The 25,007-nt window shown below is 46.3% G+C and overlaps 1 protein-coding gene across 3 annotated transcripts in view; it reads right to left on the bottom strand.

Moving 5' to 3' along the window:
* Nucleotides 1–2,208: 2,208 nt before the first annotated feature.
* Nucleotides 2,209–25,007, bottom strand: part of mRpL37 (mitochondrial ribosomal protein L37) — a 49,810-nt gene continuing 27,011 nt past the window's right edge. For all 3 annotated transcript variants that reach the window (XM_075691849.1, XM_075691852.1, XM_075691851.1), the window contains 2 exons: nt 18,289–18,437; nt 2,209–2,581 (listed from right to left, as the gene is read on the bottom strand). In XM_075691849.1, coding sequence (XP_075547964.1) covers nt 2,309–2,581; nt 18,289–18,437 — 422 coding nt within the window. In that variant the 3' untranslated portion in view covers nt 2,209–2,308. The remainder of the gene's footprint in view (nt 2,582–18,288; nt 18,438–25,007) is intronic.

The raw sequence follows: 25,007 nt of genomic DNA, 5'->3' as shown, positions 1-25,007 counted from the left end.
AAACACACGTCATTCGTACACATACACTGAAACATAGTAAATCGCATTCTTAGTTGCAATTTCTTGCAGCCAAGCAGCTGCCGAGTTGGACACACACTTCGAGCTGTTCAGGTCACTTTCCTAAGTTGACTTTCCCATTGTAATGTTGACACCCACTTTGTGGCATGATGGTAAATAGTGTCCGACTTCAGCCAAATTAAGGCACTTATCGTGCTAAAGCCAAAAGGCTGTAATTTATTTTTCGCCAGGCATTTCTAGAGCCTAGGGCTCGAAAATCAAGCCACGATGGTGCAGTGTGAGCCAACTAGCAAAACAACAAAATGATGGCATGGCTTGGTCGCTTGATCTGGCTTAGTCTAACTCTACAATGGCAGCGGTGATTTAAACAAGCCTGTTGTTGGTGCTAGGGAAATTTCACACTGCAATAATTTAATGACACTCTGAAAAGAAGATATCTAAGGTTGTTTTCCAACAGAGAGTGTCCATGGCATAGCCCCTATGCAGAGCTTGCTACTTTTAATGTTCAAAAGTCACTCCAACCCCAGTTTTCAAGAAATTCAAGGAGCCTGCTTATGTTCAAAAAGCTTAAAGAGCCCTTGAATCTGTCTATGCAAATTCCAGGGTTTTCAAGGATTTCAAGGCGTATAAACCCTGGTTGCAGTAACACGCAATAACATGCAACAAGTAATTTGCCCTGAATGAGGAGCTCTCTGATGTCAATGGACTTTTAAATGCAACCAGCATTATAGGAGTTGAAAGAGGCAAGCTCGCTTTCTGAGCCATTTGTTTGGGGTACCCAATGTATGCGGCTACCAGGCGGCACTAAAGCCCCTCCATCCACGCGCCACCGCCGCTTTCTTAAGTAGCGACAACCTTTGTTGTGCGCCGCCTTTTCCCCTCACACCAAATCCGGTTCCGACATTTCCTGTTTCAAAATTTCCGGTTCAGGCGTTTCCGCTTCCTGGAGTTGCGCTGCGGGAATTTCCGCTTTGACTGCCGATGGTGAGATGCCCGCGCGTGCTTAGCAGAGCTATGGCAGTCACCATGAGAAGAATGCAAAGAGGACAAGCTGTTGTAGTCCATTGATGTAGTAGTTCGCGGTCGCTGTTTTCCAAATGCACGAAAAACGACAGTGGTCTCCAAGCGCCCAGGCACTATACATACCACTGTACGTTGTCTCTCGTGGCACAACCTGTCACAGGTTGACGCGAAGCAGTGAACACGATCAGATCGCTGATTACAATAGGCGGTGGTTCTTGGATGGAATCGCATTCCCAGTTTAAACCGCAGCTGGTGCAATTAAAGCCTCTCCATCGAGGCGGAAGTAAACAACGCTAAAAAAACATAGCGTCACTTCCACTCGGAACAGGAAGCTACAGCTACGAAAGTTACGCTTGACGCCAGAAGCTAAGGTGGTGAGGATAGGAGCATGGAGGAGGAGGGTAGGTTGGCGGTACTTAACCTGGTCGGCGGAAACGCGTATGGAGGGCTCTAGGCGGCGCAACACATGCGCAGTGTGAGGCCATCTCCTCCGGCGCCCTCACTCCCATCTCATCGTGGCTCTCCATGTTGTAGCCTGCTCGCCCTTTCCACCAGCGGCTAACAACCTGCATGTGCAGGCCAGCTTCCCCCCTCTAGCTTCCACTGCTGCAGACAAAGTAGTGTGAGCCATCGCTCCTAGATGGCGCCGCCATCCCACAGCCGAGTGTGAACTATTTGGCAAGAGCACACGAGCAGCAGCAGCAGTGGTCAACAAGAGAAGCGCAGGGAGATACGCAAGGAAATCTTTGCTTTAAAGGAAGGGTTCGTCTGAAGAAGGGGCTCTATTCATCAACTGATATACTCTTCTAAACTATCAGCATTGCTTCTGTAAGGTAGTTATTTATTTTTTTTTTATCTTCAAATTTTGATTAATTCTGATGTCATGCAGAAAAATATTTCTTTTTAGTGTTAGTTCCTGGACTGCTTGTATTGTATTTTACATATATAGTTGTGCCATTTCGTGTTGCCTCTGTCAAAGTGCAACAATAGGGTACAGACCTTGACAAGCCTCTTGCAGCTTTTAGTCTATGCCCCCTAGTAATTTGTGCTACAGATGTACCAGAATGCCGAAATAAATATGAATGAATGAATGAACTGTGTATCAGTGTTTGGACATTTGTGATTATACCATGATATCAGCTAATAAAGCCAAGTGAATCGCAAGCCTTGCAAAGAAGCACACAATAGTTTATTAAACAAAGACGTAAAAGCTGTTCAGCATTATACACTTTATTGTCTTCTACTTAACCCAGTGCTATCTACATGACTAACCCTTGAGAGATGGCAACCGACTAAACCCGCTGGTGTAGAATGCAAGAAAGTGTTGGAAGACGGCTGGATTGTGTCCCACCACGCCTTCCCTGTGGTTGCAGCTCTCAAAGAGCTTGTGTGGCTCCCCTTCCACCCACACCTGATTTTTGATGCCTTCATCAGTGGAGAGGTCGAGTGTATTCAGCTGGTATGCCAGAAAGCCAAATGTTTCAGCATCGCTGTACGTGCATTGCAGAGCCACAGGCTCTGGTAGGGTCAGCGTGTCCGCCTGCAAAGAGAGGAGGGCACAGTTTTGAAAACTGTCACAGCGCATCTCCACAGATGCAGTCACACAGTTCTCATCAAGAGAACTACAGGTCAGCGTCAAATTAGCCTGTCATAAATGCGAAAGTGGTACAAGTATTCATTACTGCAATAGCAACAGATGCTTAAGGCATGTTTGCGCCACTGACAGTGGTGCTGCTACTGTGCTGTCCTAGTGCCAACAGCAAATGTACAGCTTGATGTGGAGAGTTTGAAGACCTCCAGAGACATGTGCGTTTGGCTGCAAAAACGACAAAGCCAAGTAAATGCACCATCATGCTCTACTAAATAGGCTTAGCTAAAGCCAAGGCAGTGTTCTGGCTTCTGCTGCTGGCGTGACCATTGCAGCTGTGTGCATAGGACACCATGGTGCATACACTGGTCTGAGCATAATAAAGAGTAAATGCCAAGCTAAACTACCCATGGCAGAGCTGGAACACACAGTGCTTGCTTTCCTGTGTGGTTTCAATCTATGTAATCCTTTCATTGGGAGGTGACAAACGCCAATGGTCTTCCGTTGCTCTCATCTCGTGCACAATTGAGGTGTGATCACTAAAACGCTCTTGTCAGTGTTCCTAATTGTGCCAGTGTTGTGGCACTCCTGGTACCTGGCAGGGAACTGTTCCTGCTGCACAGCAGCAGTTGTCTCACTGGCAGCATCATACCATTTCACAATTACTTTAAATGCTTTACATGTGGGCGATACTGGTAAATTTTCATCATTATTATTTCCTGAGCTTTAAATCACAGCCTATACTCCTAAAAACACAAAAAGAATTGGGGAATATTTAAAAAGAACACAGTTCTTACCATTGGACACCTTGACGATAATGACACAGGTTATGACTCAACCAACTTTGCTGAGAAGTAGCTAGTCTCAAATACCGTATTTTTTCGAGTACAGGTTGACTTTTTTCATTTTCTTCCTTTCTTTCTTTTCCTAAATGTTACCCAAAGTGAGCTATCGACCTATTGGAACATGGCTATAACGGCGGGTTTTGAGGACGAGGACACAGAAAGAATGCATGGAGGACAATTGCCGCACTTCAACTGAGCTTTAGGCTATGTTTGCACTTGGTTTCGGAGCAGGTGGAAGTGGAAAAAACTTGACAAAATCTGCTTGCATAGGTGGCAAAAAGGGCAGAAAACCAGGGGGTGAGCCTGATCGGTCTCGAACCAATTTTTTTGCCATGGTGAAGCGGAAAATCGTTCCACATTACCAGAAGCTACACTAGCATGTAAACATCCGGTTGTAAAATTTAACATCTTCCCTTGTTCATTGTCCATTTTTAGGTAGAACAACTAGCTTAAAGTATCAAAACTATGTCTTCTTCCTCATCCATGGCAGACGAAAGTTAAAGGCGACATGCGAAATGATAGCTTTTGATAACTGATGGGTCAATTAATGAATATACCACTTGAAATGGTGTGATGAACAGCGCCAGCATGTGGACAAACCTACACAGATTAGATGGATGCGGGCGAAAGTGGCAGTGGTTTCCGCTGCAGTGGCAAAACAAATGTGAATGTCTTGGACTTGTGCGGAATAGATTTTCCGCCTGCTTTTGCCTTTCCGTCCGCCTGCCACTTCCCAAGTGTCATCGTAGCCTTACTGCGGAAAAATTACAGGAGCAGCAATTGCTGCACAGAAACATTTATTAGAAACAACATTGCCAAAGCGCACTTTGTCAGCACAAAAGCAGATCATCATGTCTCACTTCACTACTGAAAGTCCTGATCTGCACAAGAGTTGTGGAGATCGAGGTGTCTCCCCGTGCCTCATCCCCCAGCTCGTGCATTGTGCTTAGCTCGATCTCCGGGAACCGCCGCTGTAACGGCAACATGGCGGACACAGCTAGCGCACCGGAGCAAATTTCCCGCGCAAACCATGCTTCTCTTTCCCTGGCTCGAATCACCGCGTGAGCATCACCGGGACACGGCCTAATTGGCCTCCCGAGTGGCGGCCCTGGGCGCCCTCTCCACCACAGCTCTCTTTTGCCGAGCTCTTCATTGCCAGGGTTGCCAGATTGGGCTATTAATAGCCAATCTGGCCTACTTTTTATGCAGGTTGGCGGTGAAAATCTTGAGTTGGCTACATGGCTATATTTGAGCTGTTTTTGTCTTTAGGACTTTTGAGTCTTGAGGACCACATCAAGACTGCCAAAATTCGGAAATGCTGGTTTATGAAAACTCAAAGTTCATTGCTGTTGCAACAAAGATATGTAGGCAATCCCAAAGGCTGTGTTTTCAGGCAGTGCCGGCTCTGGGAGGATGGCGTTAAGTAATGGCTGCCATGTTTATACGTCCTTCCAGCGCCAAGCTCTCATCTTTTTAGCATATTTTCCAGCTGCGGTGAGAGAAAAAAAATATGAAACTGTGTTCTATATACATAATAGGTGCTTATGGTACTGTTACGTCCATATTTTATTATTTTTTCACATATTGCACTGGTGGTTGCGAAAGACTTCGTGCCACTCTGTAAAGGTATGTACGAGGGACATTCCAAAAATAAGTTTCGTCATTTTTTTGAAGGTGGTACACCAGGTGAAACAATCGCCTTAAGAATATAAGCTTTGTGCTGGTTTAATGACGGAAGGAGCATCAGTTCAGGATGAATGACGCATGCGCAGAGCACCGAAGAAGAGAGAGTAGCAGCAGACCTCTGGTGCCTGAGGTTATTTGAGTACAAATCATAATGGCAGACAGACGTGTGCTGACAGCGTGGTCTCCAGTGAAAGTGTGTGCTGTTATCAGGTATGAAAGAGCACCTGTTCCCTGCATTGAAAGTCTCACTCTCTGGATGTCACTTCCAAAACAATGCTGAGGTGGAGCAGGCTGTGCAACAATCATTTGCATCGCAGGGCACTGGGTTTTACCAGAGTGGTGTCTTCAAACTGATTGCATGCTACGACAAATGTCTGAATGTTGGTGGCGATTATGTGGAAAAACAGTGTATAATTTATGATGCCACGATTTTTTCTTTGGCAATAAGGTTTTCATGTGAAAATGAATGACAAAACTTACTTTCAGAACGTCCCTCATATAGTGTTCTACTTACTTCCTATTCTCATGTGTAATTCTTGAATTTGTTACACACAGGCGTTTACTTTGTACTTCACTTCCCCACAGCCATGTGTGGCCCATAAAGTCGATTTTGTGTGTTCCCTAGTGGAATATAATTTTTTTTTCATGTTGCACTGAAAGTAAAGGTGCACAGCCCCCCCCGGAAATTTCGCAACACACACATTTGTACCTGCATTCACAGAGACTAATGTACATGTTTTCACAAAACATAAATCTTGCCAGCAAATCGCTCTTTAAAAAATTTGGAGGAAGCCCAAGCTTGGCCTTGGGCTTCCAGTGGAACGCAATAGCATACCATGATCGCCGAGTGCTTCTCACGCTTCCCTATAAGCGCTATGTTTACCGGGAAATGCTGGTGGTGAATGCTATGCATGAAGGCGACCTTTGTGGTTTTTTTTTTTATGGTATCCAAGGAACCAAGGGGTCCGCGCCGTTCCTACTAAGACAGACCTCAAACGGCAGCTGGAAAACAATATGGCATTAAAAGGGGTTTGTGTTTGAGTTTCCGTGTAACCGAATTATGTTTTCTCGTATATTCAAATTACAATCCAACGCTATCATGTCTATAGGTTGTGTGTAAGTGGTACTTTACAATCTTTCTATGTACTTTACCTTGAGAAATTCAATTAGTTCAGTAACTGCCTTGCGCCACATGGAGGGCCTGCGTAGTTGGGTATGCGTGGTTCGAAATTATTTTTCCTGAAGCGACGTCCGATGCAGGACCTGGGACACCCGGCACTGGACGCAGGACGACAGACATCGGTGCCGAATTTTCTGCGACACAGTGGCAATCAAAACTATAAACTTTTATTCCCCTCTTCTATTATGGGACAGCAGGTCGTCTTGTTTGTTCCCATTCAAAGGTGAATTGCAGTCACAACTGCCGCTTGTTTGCATGAAGAAAATGAGAGAAGGTTTCAAGCTTTCTCCAGAGTCCAAGCAGGAGACTAATAACATGTTTATTTTATGAATCAAGCTTAGGAAAGGCATCCCTATCCCAAAATGCCTTGAGCTCGGGCTGCTTCTTGGGCACTCAATCGTGACCAGCCGAAGCTGATCCTCAATGCAGGAGCTGGCAATATTTTGCCCGACTGTTATTGAAAAATGCCTCGGGTAAAGCGAGGTGTGAACTAAAGTTAGCTCAGAACGTAACTCAGCAAATAGCAACAATGTCGTGAGTAAATTGGAAAAAAAATTCCTTCGGCTCATTCTCACAATGAGTGGTGTCTAAATCCACGTCTGAGTGGCACGTCTCACTGTAATTGTTTACGCAGATCTTGAGGCCAGTTGGTGGCATGCAGTGGAATTTTAGAGCCGGAAATACATCTCTCGCAGATCTGGAGGCATTGCTCTGCGCCAGAGTCGAGTGCTGGCTCGCGGAGTCCGTCGGCTGCTCCGACTCCACCATTGGTATTCAACATAAGATACAGTGCAGTGCGACAGTCGCGGTGCTTACGGGCAAAGGCTCACCGCAAGACCGATCAACCCTTCTGCATCTGACGCCGAGAAGGAGGAGCGGGCCATTTGTCAAGCCCATCCAACCTTTGCCACTTACATTCGGAGCACCCGTTATTGTGACCTAAACGAGTTGGCCTCCGATGTGAAGTGGATTCAGGGTGACATACTGGCAGCGAGAGCCTACCGCCCAAACCGCCTCTCTCGAACCTTGCTGTGCATGGGCTGGTGGTGACAAGTCACCTCGTAACTCCCCCTCAATATGAGGTGGCCTCAGCAAAGAGAGAACACTGAGATGCACGTGACTTTTCTGACCACGCTTTCAACCCATACTCGTACACCCGGGTGTGCTGTTCCACCCCGCACGGTCAGCGAGAACGTGAGAATGTGAACCCTGTGCCCTGGCGCAGGGAAGGAAATCCGATCGCAGTGCCCTTTTGGCTAGCGAATGGAAGCTACCTAGCTCCCGAGACGCACCCACGCCCCCTTAATCAGACCGAGGCGTTTTCTGCTACCATTGTCCTGAACATGGCCATATTGCCCGATCATGCAAAGTGCGTCGCCCAATGCAAGAGCCTCCTCGCCTGTCAGGAAACGGCATGAGCTGCCAGTGAATTCCTCCTTGCCGGCGGTGACAGCAGGAGCACATGGTGGGGAAACCTAACCTCTGGCTCCAATGGCGCGTTGTGCTGGGACTGACTCTTTCCCCACGCCGGTGCCTTTCATCGCACTTACAATTGCTGGTCGGCAGATCGTGGTGCTGCTGGATAGTGGGGCTTCGGTCTCACTTTTTGGCGAAGAGGTTATGGCTCATTTGCGCTGGCGTTCTGTCTGCATTAGAGCCTGCAACACCGGCTTCCACCTCGCGAGCGGCACGGCTACCTCATGCGGCTCTGTGCGGTTGGAGAATCTTGGAGAACTTGGAGAATCACGTGCACCCTCAGCACTTTGCGCATCTCCCGGATCTTTCCGTGCCCGTGATTCTTGGATGCGACTTCCTCGCAGGAACAGGTATCGTGATTGACGTCGCAAGCGGAGCCTACAAGGCAAGCCCTTCTGACCCCCTGCAACCCTTTGCTACACTCCCGTTGACCATGGCAGCCCCTCACATGCCAGACGCCACGTGAGGGCAGGAGGAGAGGAGACATAGCGCTGCCCCCTTGGCTCGTGTCCCTCACTCCACCACCAATATTGGCCCATTGGCCGGCACGGCGGAAAACGGTTGGTGCAAACCGCTTTCTCACAAGCACTGCACTGCTATGGCGCTCAAGGCGACCACCCCGTTAGGCAGCAGCTCAGTCTGTGCACGAGAAGGCATGCCTGTCGTCACTGCTGACTCGTTTCAGTGCAATGTTCACTGAACAACTGTGTTGCACCTCCCTTGTGCGACATCGGATTGACACAGGCAACACACTGCCGTGGAAATGCAATCCACGCCCCGTTAGTGTGTCGTCCAATGGTCAAACAGTTCCCGAGGTTTACCGGTGGAAATGGTCCCCAAAAGAGACGGCTCTTATTGACTCTGTGTGGACTACTGCCGGATGAACAAGGTAACAAGGAAGGATGCTTATCCTATGAATAACGTGGACTCAATCGTGGCTAATCTAAGCGATGCATGCTACTTCACCATCCTGGATGCTAGCCATGGCTCAGGTTCAGATGGAGCCTGCTGATGTGGAGAAAACTGCGTTTACCTCTCACCGAGGCCTTTACCAGTTCACCTATGTGCCATTTGGCTGCTCTGGAGCTGCAGCTACATTCCAGAGATTGATTGACTGTATTCTGGGGGATGCTAAGCGGCACTATGCGCTGGCGTACCTCAATAACATTGCCATGTTTTCTCGAACATTCGAGGAGCGCCTCCACCACCTGGAGGACGTCCTCAAAAGGTTGCGTGCCGCCGAGTTGACTCTAAACCCAAAGAAAGCCCAAATAGCTCAGACTCGTATTTCCCTATTGGGCTTTACCACCGACAGGGGCCGTGTTCTGCCGTGCAATGAGAAGGTGCGAGCCATCCTCGAATACCCAACGCCGGTGACATTCAGGGCCTTAGGCGCTTTTTGGGAATGGTGAACTACTACACACAGTTCATTCCGAATTTTGCCGCTCTCCAAGGGCCCTTGGCTGCACTGTTGACAAAGTCGGCATGATAGAGCTGGCGTCCTGAGCAGGAGGTTGCCTTTCATGCACTATACCGAGCTCTGATGGCCACAGCCGAACTGAAGCTGCTCGACCTCAACAGGGAGTACGTTGTCCAAGTTGACGCGAGCTACCTGGGCTTTGGGGCTTTGCTGCTTCAAGAGCATGACGGCGTACTCCAACCAGTCACCTTTTCCAGGCGGTCACTTAACGCTGCCGAGCGCAACTACAGCGTGACCGAAAAGGAGTGTTCGCACCAAGTAGAGACCGGAGCCTGTGTCTCCAATGGCTCAAACGGCGTGACCCCCAATGGCAAAGCAATCCCCAGATTGCCAGCCACGGGAGAGGACGTTTACTTGGTGGACCCATTACTTTCTTTGGTATCGTCTTCAGCAGGCAAGAACTACTAAAGGCACAGCAGAGCAATCTATTTTGTCGACAAATTGTTGACGCGCTCACAGAGCCGAGCTCCCAAGAGGAGCGAAGCGGCAAGGCCGTTGGGCACGCACAGACAGCTGGTATTGCTGTTGGTGCAGAGTACGATGCAGCTGGTACTGTTGCAGGCACATTGTATACGTATCTGCTTGACACCGATGGAGTTCTCCTGCACTATATCCCATCTGAGGAGGCTCCCCAAGAGTCTTTTAAGGTGGTGATACCCCGCAGTCTAAGGAAAGTGCCACCATGAGTTATTTCCACGACTCACGGTTGGTCGGACATGCGAGTGGCCTTAAGACTTTCCAAAAGTTGTGCAGCTCCGCTACCTGGCCAGGCATGAAGCGTGATGCTCTTCACTATGCCCGCTCGTGCTGTGTGTGCCAATGCGTGAAGCCTCACGTGGGCAAACCCCCCGGGCTCATGCAGCCAATTGACAGCCAGCTACCCTGGCAAGTCGCGGTCTGTGACATTATGGGGCCCTTTCCCAGAAGCCGGCGAGGCTATGTTTTCCTCCTGGCTGTCACAGATCACTTCACGAAATGGGTTGTACTTTTTCCCCTTCGGAAGTAAACGGCATGCGCAATCTGGGACAAGTTGGCCGAGGTCTTTAACCGCTTCGGCTTTCTGGCGGAGCTGATGTCAGACAATACATCGTACTTCATGGCCGAGGTGTTTCGTGGATGCGTGTGCTGCCTTTGGCATTAAGCACTGCAAGACAAGCACAGGCCAACCCGACAGAGCGGATTAACTGAAATCTCAAGCCCTTGATCGCGGCCTTTGCCCAGCAACACAGGGATTGGGATGCCTGTCTTAACGAGATAGACTTCTTGTTGTGGTCCATGGCAAACCATTCGACTGGGTACACGCCCGCTTTCCTCAATTTCGGGACAGAGCTGCCAAACCCCATGGACCACGTTCTGCAGACCAGCAGCAGGGCATGCGCCACGAAAGCCGGCATTTCCGGCTATGCAGCGGAACTGTGCTCACGGATGGACGCGGCCCTTGACCTGCCCATTCCAACCTGGCAAATGTGCGAGCTGGACAAGAAGGCCCAATATGACCGGTCACATAGGGATGTGCACTATGGTGTCGGCGATCTTGTCCTCAGACGCAACTAAAGGCATCTCTGCCTCCCTGTCGGCCAAATGGTCAGGCCCGTTCCGAGCGGAGACCAAAATGTCCCTTCTGGTATACAAGCTGGCTGACTCCCAAGGGAGACCAGTTGGTGGTCCAGTTCATGTCTTGGACCTCAAACCTTTCGTTGCCAGAAGCAGCGACTGGGAAGAGAGGGAAGCGGTCAAAGAACCACAGGCAAACCGTGACACAGGTGGCTCCAAGCCATGCCACCGGTACAACCTGTGGAAACGCACCTAGACAGCTAGAAAGTGAGGAGAGAAAAAAAATGAAGGTGGGGCCTGAGACGTATGCATCATGTGATCTTCGAGGTCCGGTATGGGAGAACGCAGGGAAGGAATTTCGTTTGCAGAGCCTAGACGGGTTTAGTGGTGAGAGTGCCTCGCTTGGCAGTGAAGCTTGCCTGCTGAAATCATGGGTTTGCGGCACTGAAATATCTATATCTCGGCTATTAATGAGCAGATTTGAAAAATGTTTGCGGCAGAACACTCCCTAGAGGACATGTAACAACTTTGAGCCTATAACCAAAATTTACTATGCGGCCTAGTGAGGGGCCCTTCAAGACTAGTTGGGGCGGGCTGAAGCTAATGCATGAACTTCCATTGAACGGGAAGTTGCAGTTTCTGGACTTGCGCTTGCTTGATCCTTGAAAATGATGGTGTATGCTGGAGATATCAACCAAGATGAAAAAATGGTTTGTTGAATCATGATAGAGCCCATTCAAAACTTGTTAAAAGAGGTATCGCGTTGAGTTGTATCAGATTCACCCTCAAACAGTCATGCGAGCACCAAAAAGCTCCGAGCGTGAACAGCCAAGTTATGAGGCTCCAGCAGGCGGGCTTTCCTAGTAAAACCATCGCTTCTGTAACTGAAATTGGTGCACGGAGCAGAGGAGCTGGTAAAGAACGGCCAAGAGGCAGGGGTCTTATTTACACAACCTCTCCCACTGCTTGAAGAAAGTGGCCGGAAAGTGCGGCGTTCCCATAGTCTTCTCCGTCTCTGAGAAACTGGCGCATGTGTGCCATGCAGTGAATTGTGCATGCCCCTCGTAAGCTGCCAGAAAAAGGCGGTTTACCACATTCCACTTTTTCGTGGCAAATGTTACGTCGGCCAGCTTGGTCTATGTCTTAATGACTGTTTGAGGGAGCATCGAGTAAATGTGCGTAGAGGGGGCATCACTTGGCTAACCACTGCAAATGGCGCCCGTGTGCTCCAGCTTACAGAGACACTTGTATACTTGGAGGGGAATGTTGCATTAGCATCGCATCAAATAATTTATCAAGAAAAGAATATATATATTTGCACAATAACTTTTGAAGTTCAAGGATATGAAGAGCATAAAATGTGTTATAGCATGGTTAGAAATGTGCCTTTAATCTTGCGCAGATCAGGTCTTTCAGTAGTGAAGGGAGAAATGATGACCTGCTTTTGTTCTGACAAAGTACGCTGTGGCAACATTGTTTCTAACGTTTCTGCGCAGCAACTGCTGCTCGTGTAAATTTTCTGCAGTAAAGCTCAGTTGAAGTTCGGCAACTGTCCTCCATACATTCTTTCTGTGTCCTGTCCTCAAAATGTGCCGTTATAACCATGTTCCATCAAGCCAGCAACCAACTAGCCCACCTAATGGCATCTTCGGCTGGCCTTTTCGGAGCACTTTAGGCCACTCTCATGAGCGGTGTCGTCTTTGGCTGGCTGAAAGAGGGTGCGCGCCTTGCGTTCAGCTGGTTCTTTTTGATCGCTCTCCTCCATCTTTGTGCGCTTTGAGGCAGTCTGAGCCCTGTCGTCGAAGCAGTCATCGAGATTGAGAGTGTTTCTAGCAATGTCATCATAACATAGCATTGCCGCTGTTGGCGACAGTCCACCATAACCTAGGCAAGCTAGGCCTGTGCATGCTAGGAATGCTCGTTCCACTGGCGTGTGTGTGGATTTTCCCGGCAGCGCCAGGAGCTTTGGACAGGTGAAACAGCGGCCGTTGGCAGTAGTCGCATAGTTTCACATCTGCCATTTCCTCCTCCAAGAGTGAGTCACACGTTCAGCTTGCACGCTTATCTACCTCTGAGCTCGGAGAACGCCAGATCTGTCCAACTCTGCTTCGGGGGATGGAGGCGACCAGTCGTAGATACCATAAGTCTCTCTATCGACCTATATTCGTGAACAAGGCTAACAAAAGTGCCATGCTAACAGAGTTCCCCCTTTGAGCCCGTCATAAAGCCAGTCTGGGGATTATCCAGCCTGGATTTAAGAAATGCTGCATATCCAATGCACTCAACGGCACAGAGGTCATTTGGGGCACCAAGGACGCGTGCGAGGCATCCAACAAGGACATCTAAGGCAGTCACAATGAGGATGCAGATTGGGGCATCAACTAGCTAGATTTAATAGCCCAGCTCACTGTAAATAAAAGTGTGTCATGTTCAATGTTTCTCATTTTTCTAAAAGATATGAGTTGACCTTTATACAAATTATAATTTTTTATTCCTTGGCAAGTTCAATATAGTGGGTCGACCAATACTCCCGTTCAACCTATCTTCAAATAAATAAGCTAAATGGATGGAGAACAAGTGACTAGAGATAAACACCAGTGCCAATACCACTGAGTAATGCATTGACTTCTGGCTTACAGGTATTTCACGCCTGTGGTAGAAACACTCCACTCAGGGCCTTCTTTAACTTTTTACCTCCTGTTGAAGAGTATAGTCCTCATGAAATTTTGTACCAGTATAACCAATGATGACTACAGTCATAAACAAAAATTTGTCACACAGTCAACCTATGACGACTATACTCATCCTATTGCATCTAGTTGCAATTTCTGACACTAGACGGTGTGGGGATGTGCAACTCTCACGCGTCCCCTGATATGTTGTTTTCCCGCATAGCTCCAGTCTCCTGTAATCCGGCTTTGCCGCGTGGCCTGGGGCCCGCGGCGGTCGGCGTGGTTGAAGCGCAGTACGAGAGATGGCGTGAGCGTTGCGCTGCTAACGCCGCCTCATGGAGGGGTTAAAGCCCCTCCATACACGTTTCTGCCGAGCAGGTTTAGGAGGGGCTTTAGGTGGGGTTACTCGGGCGCGGAAAGGAGAAAGCGCTCTTTTTGGTTCGGGCTCGGCAAGCTGCATGGATGTTCCGTGAGTGCACCGATTCATGCTTCTGCGAGACTTTCTCGTGAGGCCTCGTTCGAACGTGCCACCATTCGCGTGACCGTACGCGCGAACGACCAGGGGTTGGGATCCAGCATGGGGTGAACGCATTCGCTCGTTATCCGGTCGCAGTGAGTCGGACTTCTTAGATTTGTCGCGCGCCCATCGGCATGTTGTGTGGATAGCAACTCAGCTAGCAGGCATTGATCTATGGAAAATGCAATAAATGCCCTTGTGAGTGTTTTCACTACTGTGTTGTCGTTCCTCTGTCCCAAGAGCATGGATGAGAATCCCACAACGGTCACACTTCTCCATGTTGTGCCATTTCTGTCTCGGCATTATACTGCTGCCTCTGATACCCCCGCATAACCTGGTAGATAGCCTGGTAAAAAAAAACCTGGTAGATAGAATTGAAAAACTTCAAAGAAGAGTAGCAAGGTTTATCTTGTCAAAATATCGTTTAACCTACTCCGTAACTGAAATGCTCAGGAAGCTCAACCTACCTCCACTTTCAGAATGCAGAAGGATAGCTAGACTAAAATTTCTTTATCTGATTCGCCATAACTGGTTTAACCTTGATACACAGCAGTATATAAAACGGCGTCTGTCTCGAACAGTACGAAGCAGGAACCTAGAGCAAATTCAACCCATTTCAGCATGAATAGATGCATGTAAGTACTCATTTCTCCCCAGAACAATTGATGAATGGAATGCGCTGCCAGATGAATTACTAACAGTAGACAGTCTAAATAAATTTGAAACCACACTAACCAATTGTTTTACCTCGGCTAGAAGTACATAGCTACTACTTTAATAGTGGTAATTTGTCTAACTTATGTTCCTGGTTATAACACAGATGATTAATCCAGCGGCTGTGGTACATTTAATACCACCCTATTGCAATTTGTCTTCTGCTTCTTCTTGTTTTGCAGTGTACCTTTTCCTGTAACTGCCTTCAGCCAACAGTATCGATAAATAAATAAAATAAAAATAAAGCATGGCTGCCTTCTCGAAGCGAGGCAATGAAAGCATGCGTAAAGGAAAGTATTTTGATGACTCTTCATTAGATCGCAGCTCTGTATAGTTTTGCTCGGAAACGGAAAGTGATGTGTTCTCATCTGAGGAGTCTGATGACGACTATTCTATGGATGGCCCTGGAGGACCTTGCGGCTGCCTGTTAGTCTACCATACGAAGACGGCCTACTAATTGCTTTAGGAGCTACGTAAAAGTAGCCACTATTCATGTGCATGTTTTTGCAATGGTTAGGTTATTTTTTCTTAATATTCCCTTTTTTCATAGTGTATCGAGCCCTGAAAAGTGCTTTTTTGCAAGACACCATGGCCATGCTGTGAAACCTTCAACCTATCTTTTTCCACAATTTGTGAAATAAAGGAACCGCACTGAATCTAAATAATAGTGCCATCTTATCCAGAAAAAAAAGAAAAAGAGCTCTACAGACTGAGCGAAAAAAGATTTCCAGTAAATTTGTAACAATTTTCTTTTTTCGCAGTAGGGAAAGGGTTAAAGGGATACTCTTGTGCCTGGCAGTCCCTCATAGTGGGGGATGCCCCACCAGCGACATGCAGCTGTCACGGGAGCTGTTTTGCTTGGTGATTCCCCAGAACAAAGGATGCCCCACCAGCGACACGCAGCTGTGACGGGTGCTGTTTCGCTTGGCGATTCCCAAGAACAAAGGGTGCTCCACCAGTGACATGCAGCTGTCACGGTTGATGTTCACGCCTCATTATTCACTTCAAGGCAGCTCACTTCAAGACAGCAACATCGCCCCTCCTGACCATCACGAAGAGGCCACGGATCGATGACAGAGTCGCTGTCAAGAACTCCTGGGGAAAGTGTCAACGGCAGGTTCAGTTTGCCACGTGGTTGCCTTATATTGTGCCACGTTGGAGACAGGTGCACCATGTTGGAGAAATGAGCAGCGCATTGGAGACCGGTGAGGGGCGATAGAGGTGGTGAACGATTCAGCGTTTGTGATTGGCCAGTGAATTCCCCCAACGAGGGAAAGAGGGAAGAAAAGGACATAAAAAGCGGATCCGGACGGCTGTGAAAGGAGGTGGAAACGCTCACGCATGTAAACACGCTAGCATGTAGTACGCTCCGATTGTTGGAGCTGTGTTGTAAAACTGAACAAAGCACCTTTTTTGAATATAATCGCTCTTTTTTCATTCTTTTCAACCTCGCTCAGAACTTTACTTTTACTGGCACCTAGCACAGCACCATCCATGGAACCTTCATGGGCCGCACGGACCCCCTGACTTTCACAATACTAAAGGCAAATACTAAGTCAAAGTGGACTGTTTAAATACCATTCCAGAAATGTTGCAATGCTTGTTTCATGCCAAGTACTTAGTTTACGAAAAAATTGTATCTGACGGGTCTGAATACCTTAATAAAATTCAATTCTCCCACCAAGTGACCGCGCAGTGCTGACGTTGCATGCGCCATCACCGCCCTTTGCTGCCATCGGTGAGTGAAATTGCACCTGACAGACGGTGGTGCGGTTTCTTGCACCAAACGCAAATGCGTGACCATGGAGAAACCGAGCCAAGACAGAGCGGCAGATCAGCCGCCACATCTGCTTTTGGTCAAGTGGCATTGACCGTTCGAGTATTCCGCAACACCACATGGAAGTGGAATTCTTTGCTAATTGCAGTTTCTGCTAGTTTTACGAGCCAGCAAAACCAGTGCAGCACAACACGATAACGAAATTAGTGGAACGTGAGAGTGTGGGCAGCGCAAATTCGAGTGAAAACGAAACCTTTTGACCACCCACATCGTTGTCAAGGGTAATAATGCCAATAACTTATTTTTTCTAAATATGAAATAGAACTGGACAATTAGCATTTTCTTTCATCTTATAATGCAATACAATGATGTTTTTATATCGAGTGGTTGAGTACCAGTGACAGAATTTAAATGAGGAGTGCCTTCGTCATTGGACAAGTACTTGAATGTCCCTGGGGAGTTCTCCAATTGTGTCCTGCATATACCTCAATTTCTCTATTACTAAGGCTCTGTTTGCAATAGTATATACGCCTTAGAGATTCTCAAACACAAATCTATAACTTTAGCTTGACTTAATATTTGCCTTTAGTGTCCCTTTAACACATCCATGACATATTTTACACCTCAGTCATTATTGTCAGTTAACATTAATAAAGCAAATACTAGTCACTCAGAGATAAAACTAGCTGCAAGACACAGTTACTTCCATTCGCAAAGAGCCCTCTGTTATTTTTCATAGAATAGGCATTTATAGCTGGCACATGCCGTGAGCAGGAAACTCCTGCATCAAGAAGGCCCTTTCCAGAAGAAAAAGATATGCGCCTTAGGGGCTCCGTGGCTATGGAATTTTGCTGCTGAACAAATGTTCATGTTGGCTCAATGGCTGCATTCAAATGGGGATGGAATGCAAACATCCCTGCCATGCTGCCCAGCTGGCAGCCAGCTTACCGCATCAGCAGAAATATTGCTTGAACTCTTTTTTTTTTGCCGACAGGAAAAACTTGCCACTGTGCAGGAAAACTGACATTTGTCAGCAGCAAGCATCCAGAAAACCATGGACAGCCAGTGTGCTTGTAGTATGATTATTGTGTAAATCAATATATGCTATTTTAAATTTTTTCCAGTGTTTTTGTGATCATTCTTGAGTTCCAATAACCAAACACTAGATGGTGCTACATATATGCACAGCTTCGACATTTCACAACACACCACAATCATAATTTTGGTTAGAATATACTTCAGATATAAAAAAATTTTCTCGCTGGATGATTACGTGTTGTAACAAGAATTAACTTGATAGATATAACTTAACGCAAGTGCCGCAGCTCCCCATTCAACTTCGCTGTAGGGAAAATTTATTTTAACAACTTTTTTACAAACTGGTCCTCGTTTTCCAAGAGGTGCATGTGTCGTGACACAGAAAGTGGTCTCATGGGAGCAAGAGCACTGTAGCTATTTGTAAACTGTTCTGGCTCGCTCGGTCGTCTCCTATGCTGCTACACCTGGCTGCACAAGTACCAGCATAGCAGACAACTGAGTGAGCCAAAGCATCATGATGAACACACCCCCTTGGAAATTAAACCAAAACTGATTTACACAGAAGCTCTAACAGTAAACTATTCAGCGCGCTCTGAGGTTTGCCAGTAATTCTGCTAGGGCTTCGAGGTCAAAGACCTTTACTAAATGCAAAACATGAAAAGTAGAAAACATGTCAGTACTTCTTAAAATACACCAATCAAGATAGGAAGACATACATACCCCATACAGTTGCCTGGCTCTGGCTGCTGCAAAAGTGAAGCATGCTAGAATGGCACGGGCCAGCTTTTCTTTGGGAAACCAGAAATAGTAGTGGGGGTGTGTCACGTGAAGTGTGTGTGGATGCTGGTTGAGTGCCACCCTTGGAACAGCTGCAAGTGAGACAGAACACAAAATGGCGCACACACTTCCGATGTTGATCTGCAACACAAAGACAAACAGATCTGCCTATAAATGTTCTCTTGTAGGCTTTTAACCTACTGAATGTGCTAATTCCAAAGCCCCCTTCTCTTGTTGATATTTGCTAAATGGGCATGCTTTTTATGGAGAAACAGCCCCATGCATTTAGCACAGAGCATCAAGACAAAGGACAAAGTTACACACCATATTTGTGCAGACACATGGCCATAAATACACGGGGCCAGGATTTTCAAACAGAAGAAAAATATATCCATACCTTTTAAGTAGGAGTGTATGAAGAGTGAATTTTGATAATAAATCGAATATGACTCAAATAGTGCCAGAAACAAAACAAATATTGAATACTTTTGGAACAGTTTTCGAATACTGAACAGCCGTTATCGCAATATAAAACTATTCACATCACAGCATTCTTAAAGTTAGCACATTTCTGTTTTACATAGCACGTTACGAAGTGTTGTTAAAAGCAAAAATGGAGCATGAGAAGCAAACAAGTAGTTTCTTCACTTGCACAGGGCTCTTCAGAGTGTGCGAATGATCGCTGTACAGCCTTTAAAGTATGACATAATAATAATAATAATATTTGGGGTTTTACGTGCCAAAACCACTTTCTGATTATGAGGCACGCCGTAGTGGAGGACTCCGGAAATTTTGACCACCTGGGGTTCTTTAACGTGCACCTAAATCTAAGCACACGGGTGTTTTCGCATTTCGCCCCCATCGAAATGCGGCCGCCGTGGCCGGGATTCGATCCCGCGACCTCGTGCTCAGCAGCCCTACACCATAGCCACTGAGCAACCACGGCGGGTAGTATGACATAGTCTGCTCCACTACAACAAATTCTCATGTTTTATGTCTACACTTAGCTCACGGGGGGGGGGGGGGGTGATAATGTATGATAAGTTTGCTCCAATTTTACCGTATTTATTCGATTCTAAGCTGACCCCCTTAAGTCCGAAGCCCCCCTCCCCCCAAATATATATATATATATATATATATATATATATATATATATATATATATATATGCACATTACCTCGAATGTAGGCCCAACAAAAAAAGCATGGACAGCATTCACAAAATGCAAACAACATTTATTGAATCTGAACGTGCAGAGCTCATTCAACGTCATCGTCGCTGTGTTCCTTGTCACTGTCACCTTCAAACAGTGCACTATCTTCGGTACCGTCAAGCGCATTAGATATGCTGCACTTTTTAAAGGGGCGCACGATCAAAATACCTGGGATGTTGTCCCACGCTGCAGCTACCCAGCCCACCAGCTGCGATAGCGACGCACGTTTGATGTGGCCCATTGCCGTTAGCATGTCATCTTCGTCAGTCAACCAGTCCGTGTAATATTTCCGCAGACGATCCTTGAAAGGTTTGTTGATGCAGACATCAAGTGGCTGCAACCACGGAGCAAGAAACATTTAGGAGTGGAAACTCCGCTGTTTGCGGCGACCAGAAAAAGTCACATGCCCGCGGAGCCGTTATCGTGCTGGCGGCCTGGAAAGAAATCACCGCCGTTGAGAGCGCGCTGGAGCCGCCAGCCCGGGCGCTGCATTTTAAAATTTTTTTTCGCTGCGGCTTCTACGACGCGCCGCATGGCGCCGCCACTGTATATGGCCCCATCGGCGCATACAACAATTGTGACCTTATCTGCTCGCCCGCGCTCGCTCGCGCTGACGGGAGTTTCATCTCCTAAATGTCTTACTCCGTGGCTGCAACTGGCCCGTCATGCCGCCCAATATGACAGCGAGGTCCGGGTTCGCTTGGGCGAGCGCAGCCTTCACGTTGTCGGTCAAGTGCCCATGGTAAAAGTCGACGACAAGGAGTGAGTTCTTTGTCAAAAGGGCTCCTGGATGCCGTCGCCATACAATCTTAACCCACTCTTCCACCAAAGCACCCGTCATCCACCCGTTCTCATTTGCCTGCACAATGACATTTCTTGGGAAAGCTTTTCGAGCAGGCAGTGTCTTCCTTTTAAATATCATATAAGGAGGGAGTTTATGTCCATCAGCTGTGCTGCACAGCATCACAGTTGTGCACTGCTCCTCGTAGCCTGCAGAGCGCACCTTCACCTCCTTGGCACCCTTTTCAATCACGGTATACGCCACCGGCATATCAAAATACACAGCCATCTGGCCAGCGTTGCCGATTTGCCCAAGGTTGTAGCCTGCCGCTTCTCTCTTTCGCAGCCCGTAGCGCTGAAAAGCTATCAGCTTTTCTTCAAAATTGCTTGGCAGCTTCTGGGTGATTGAAATGCGACGTCGGAGGCTGAAGCCGAAGTGCTTCATGAATTTCTGAAGCCAACCCCAGCTGGCTTTGAAATCCTTTGGCATTAGGCCTCGCTCCCTCAAAAGTTCCCTAGCTTTCGCTTGGAGCACTTCTGTTGTCACTGGAAGGACAGCTGCTCTCTGCGTCAGAACAAAGTCGGCCAAAACTGTCTCCATTTTGTGGTGACGGCCTTTCTTTGATCCGCTAAATGCCATCCTCGTTGCAGTGCACGCAAAAAGCTGCTGTCGTTGTTCCATCCAACGACGATCGTTTTTCTCGTCGACGCCGAAGTCCCGCCCGGCTTAAAGGTTTGACGATGCCTCTGCGGCTATCAAAACTTTTCACCTGAAAGCGGCACTGTAGTGGCATCTCCTGCTTGGTGCCATCGCGATAACACCACGCCACACACCGATACGGCCGACACGACACACGTCAAAATGGCGACCTCACTTGTGTACGGTTGGCTACTGGCACGGCTAGTAGTGGCTGCGATACTGACTTTTCTAGATGGCGCTAGGTATGCAGCATATTTAGCAGTTTCAATGAAAAATTGGCGCGTTTTTTAACATCCTCGAATCTAAGCCGACCCTAGAGTTTGGAATATGATTATTTGAAAAAAACTATCGGCCTAGATTCAAATAAATATGGTATGTTTATTTGGGCATGTTTATTTGGGCACAATTCACATTTTGAAATATTTTAGAAGTATGTGAAAAATACCCGTATTTACCAAAAGTGACCAAATCAAACAAGATACTACTCGATTTGTTATTCAATAGCTTTGAATATTCGCATAGCCCTACTTTTAAGGTGCGACTTGTGAAGAAATGCCAGTGATACTTGTATCATTATTGCAGAAAGGAAGTGCAATGTTTTCATGGTAACATTCAGTGTATGAAACTAAGGTGTTCCAAGTTGAAGTGCGCAGGGAACTGATTTTTCCTTCAGGTTGTACTGTAATTTTGTTTTTTCTAGAAGTGGTGTTCAGATCACTGTTCCAGCAGTCTATTCTTCCCTTTACATTTAGAAACAGCGTTCATCCAGACCAATGTGCCAGTGGCTGTAACAAGCCAAAGAGTTGGCTGTAATTTCTAGCAGTAACAAGTAGCATTACAATACTGACAAGGCACTGCCACTAGCTTTATTGTTTGGCATACAAAGACCTAGTGTTTGCAGCATCAGCAATGGTTAAAATGTTAGCATTCTTACATGCAGGACTTGAGTTCAAGCCCAATGGTTGCTGTGAAAGTTATTTTATTTTTAATGGCGGCCACGTGCTATACACTACTCTTTATGACTACACCAAGAACACTACAAAGCATACATTTGTCAAGGTGCTTTCCGCTTTCTTGTGCATTACGTCTGTATTGCTGTTTTTATTGATCATCCACCTTCTCTCAATGTCAAGAGACAATTTGGTTTTCACCTTTTGTGCTTTGTTTGCCATTTCTTATGGCCAGCGGCCTTGTGCTACAGTTGACTTCTATTAATTCGACAGTGATGGGACTGATGAAAATGATCATATTATCTGGTGGGTCAAATTAAACAACATGCAGAAAAAAAAAACATCAGAACAACTGCTGATTCATTTGGCAGTATTTGCCTGATTTAAGAGGAAGCTTTAAATCGGGCCCAACTCCGGTGCAGCCTATTCAAATACATGTAAAATATAAAAATGCTTTTCTGAGATAATCCCTGGACCGATTTTAATGAACTTTGTTGCATTTGAAAGAGAAAGCTAAATTCTAGTGACTGTTGGAACCGGAATTCCGATTTAAACCCTGAATTTCGTTACAAGAATTTTAAAAAATACGAAAGTTTGAAAAAAATAGAAGCACGAAGTTTACAAATTCATAGCTCTGCATCAAGAACAGATATTGCGGTTCTGTAAACGGCATCCATTAGATCATTGAAAGCGGACAAATTCGATACGTCGTTTCATATCTTATGTGAATTTGTTATGTTGTTTACAAGGCTTCTGCAAAAGCTGTATTTCCACATTACTAAATTTTTCGCGATTCATGTGTACCATATCAATTTTGTCCGCTTTAGATGTACTATTAGATGCAATACACATACTTGTATTATTGTTTTTGTTGCTGTGTTACCCCCAGATTTGTAAATTTGATAGTTTCGTTTTCTGAAAATTTTCTATTTTTGCCAGTTTTCAATAAAAATTGACTACCTAAATCAAAAATTCGAAACCAACAGTCACTAGATTTTAAGTTTTTCTTTTAATTGCAACAAACTTCGCCAAATTTGGTGCAGTGGTTGCCGAGAAAAACTAATTCTCCTTTTACATGTATTTAGGTAGTAGCACCCAAGCTAAAGCTTCCTCTTAAACACAGTCTCTAAACAAATGCGCTCATGCTTTTTATGCATCCAACGTAGAATAGCTGATGTAGAGATAACATTAAATCTCCTAAACAAAGTAGAAACTGAACAGGAATCTACACTCTTGGAGCAGGAAATTTTTCTGTTTGGAGCAAGGAAATAATGCTTTGGAGCCATAACTTACTGCTCTGGTGCAAAGAGTAAGCTCTGCATGCAGTTAACAAAAACAGACGCTGTCTGAGTTGGTACTTTCACAAATACTGCATTCATTATGTATTATACTAAGATGCAAGTATTTTTCTTCAACTTATGTCATTTTATTATTATATATAACATGATGACGATCTAGCTGCGTCTTCAGCATAGCATACATACTGCAGCTGCCACAGAGTGCCGCAACGAGCATGCTCGCTGAGCTCACTGCAGCTTGCTGATGACAACAGCATGCTCTGATTGGTATCTGTGGGCGACTTCACTCAAGGCCCAAGTGCCAACGTCTGACGAAAAGAGAACAGGTCGTCTGCTTCCCAAGTTGCACACCCTCAAAGTGTGTTGCCATCATGGTCGATGTTCTTTATGTTAGCAATCCTTCCAATGAGAGTCCATAATGCTGCATCCGTAGCCATAGCCTTTTTCAGTGCAAGGCATTGAAGGACCGGGAGCACCGCAAAAGGGATCACAGATGATCTTTGATTGCCAATAACTCCATTTCTGCTGAACCCATTGAAGTACTTTTTTGTGGCAAAGTATTTCTGAAATAATCTGTTTTAACATCAAATGCATTTCTCAACTTCACTAAAAAGTGGATGACGAGTCAGGTTCGCCGCAATACAGATGTGCTATGCGGCAAAGTATATGAACGCTGTGAATGTGTGCTTCCATTTAATTTTCTCAGGGGAAAAAAAAAAGACGTGTTAGAGGCCGGAAAATACCATAATGAGACATTGTGTAGTTTAGTTACTGTGTGCTATAGTTAGGTGGGAAATAGGCGTTTTCGAGGGGAGATGAAGTGTCACTATGTGTTCATCACATGCATTCACCGTCTGCTAAGCTCTGCCGAGACAGATGCTGCCGCTAGAGGGGTCGCTATTGGGATCACCATGGTCAAGTTGGTCAAGTTCAAGTGACACAACGAAGACCAAGTGTAGGATTGAAATAATGAAAGTTTACACACATAGAAATGCATGGGCACCAGCCAGACCTTTCGGTCGAGATTGAATTAACCAAAGTTGAATTAATGGATGTCTGCTGTACTGCATACTGACATCCCCCCCCCCCCCCGCCCCTCTGATGTAATGCACTGACAGGGGCCCTTAAGAGTAAAATGAGTTATGAAGGTGAATACATCATAACAATAATAATATGGTTTGGCACATTATTAAATTATTATTATGGCACACAAGCTTGGTCACTGGTGTACTGTCTGCTCTATCCATCATCCCTGCTTAGCTCCCTTTTACTACTTCTGAGCCGGGCAACATTAAAAGGAAGTTCAACATTCATAAACCTTGCCTTGCTGCCACCTAACCTAACACAGTGCATTGTTCTGCATCCTAAAGCTGCTGTCCCATCTTCATGCTTTTTAATGTGTTAGCATTCTTAGGATGCCTCATGCACTTTCTGGCAGCTATCTATATATGTTTCTGTCTATGTACCTATCTAAGTTTGTTTTAACTGTTTTCCCACCTAGCTTGGTAACTGGGTAGTCGGTGGTGAAACGGGTAGACATCGGGCTGCTGTGCAGAGGTAACAGGGTTCAAAACCAATTGTTGGACCAACTTTGGTCATGACAAAGAAAGAAGTACACCGACCAAATAAAACTTTAAAAGCGAGGAGTTTCCTTTCTCATATGTTCACTGAGTATGTGGCAATGTGTACATAGGTGCCGCTCTTCAACGAACTTCTAGCAC

Source organism: Dermacentor variabilis, chromosome 5 (assembly GCF_050947875.1).
Source record: "Dermacentor variabilis isolate Ectoservices chromosome 5, ASM5094787v1, whole genome shotgun sequence".
NCBI classification, from domain to species: domain Eukaryota; kingdom Metazoa; phylum Arthropoda; class Arachnida; order Ixodida; family Ixodidae; genus Dermacentor; species Dermacentor variabilis.
The sequence above is the reverse complement of the archived record's forward strand: the minus strand, read 5'-3'. Positions and strand labels throughout refer to the sequence as shown.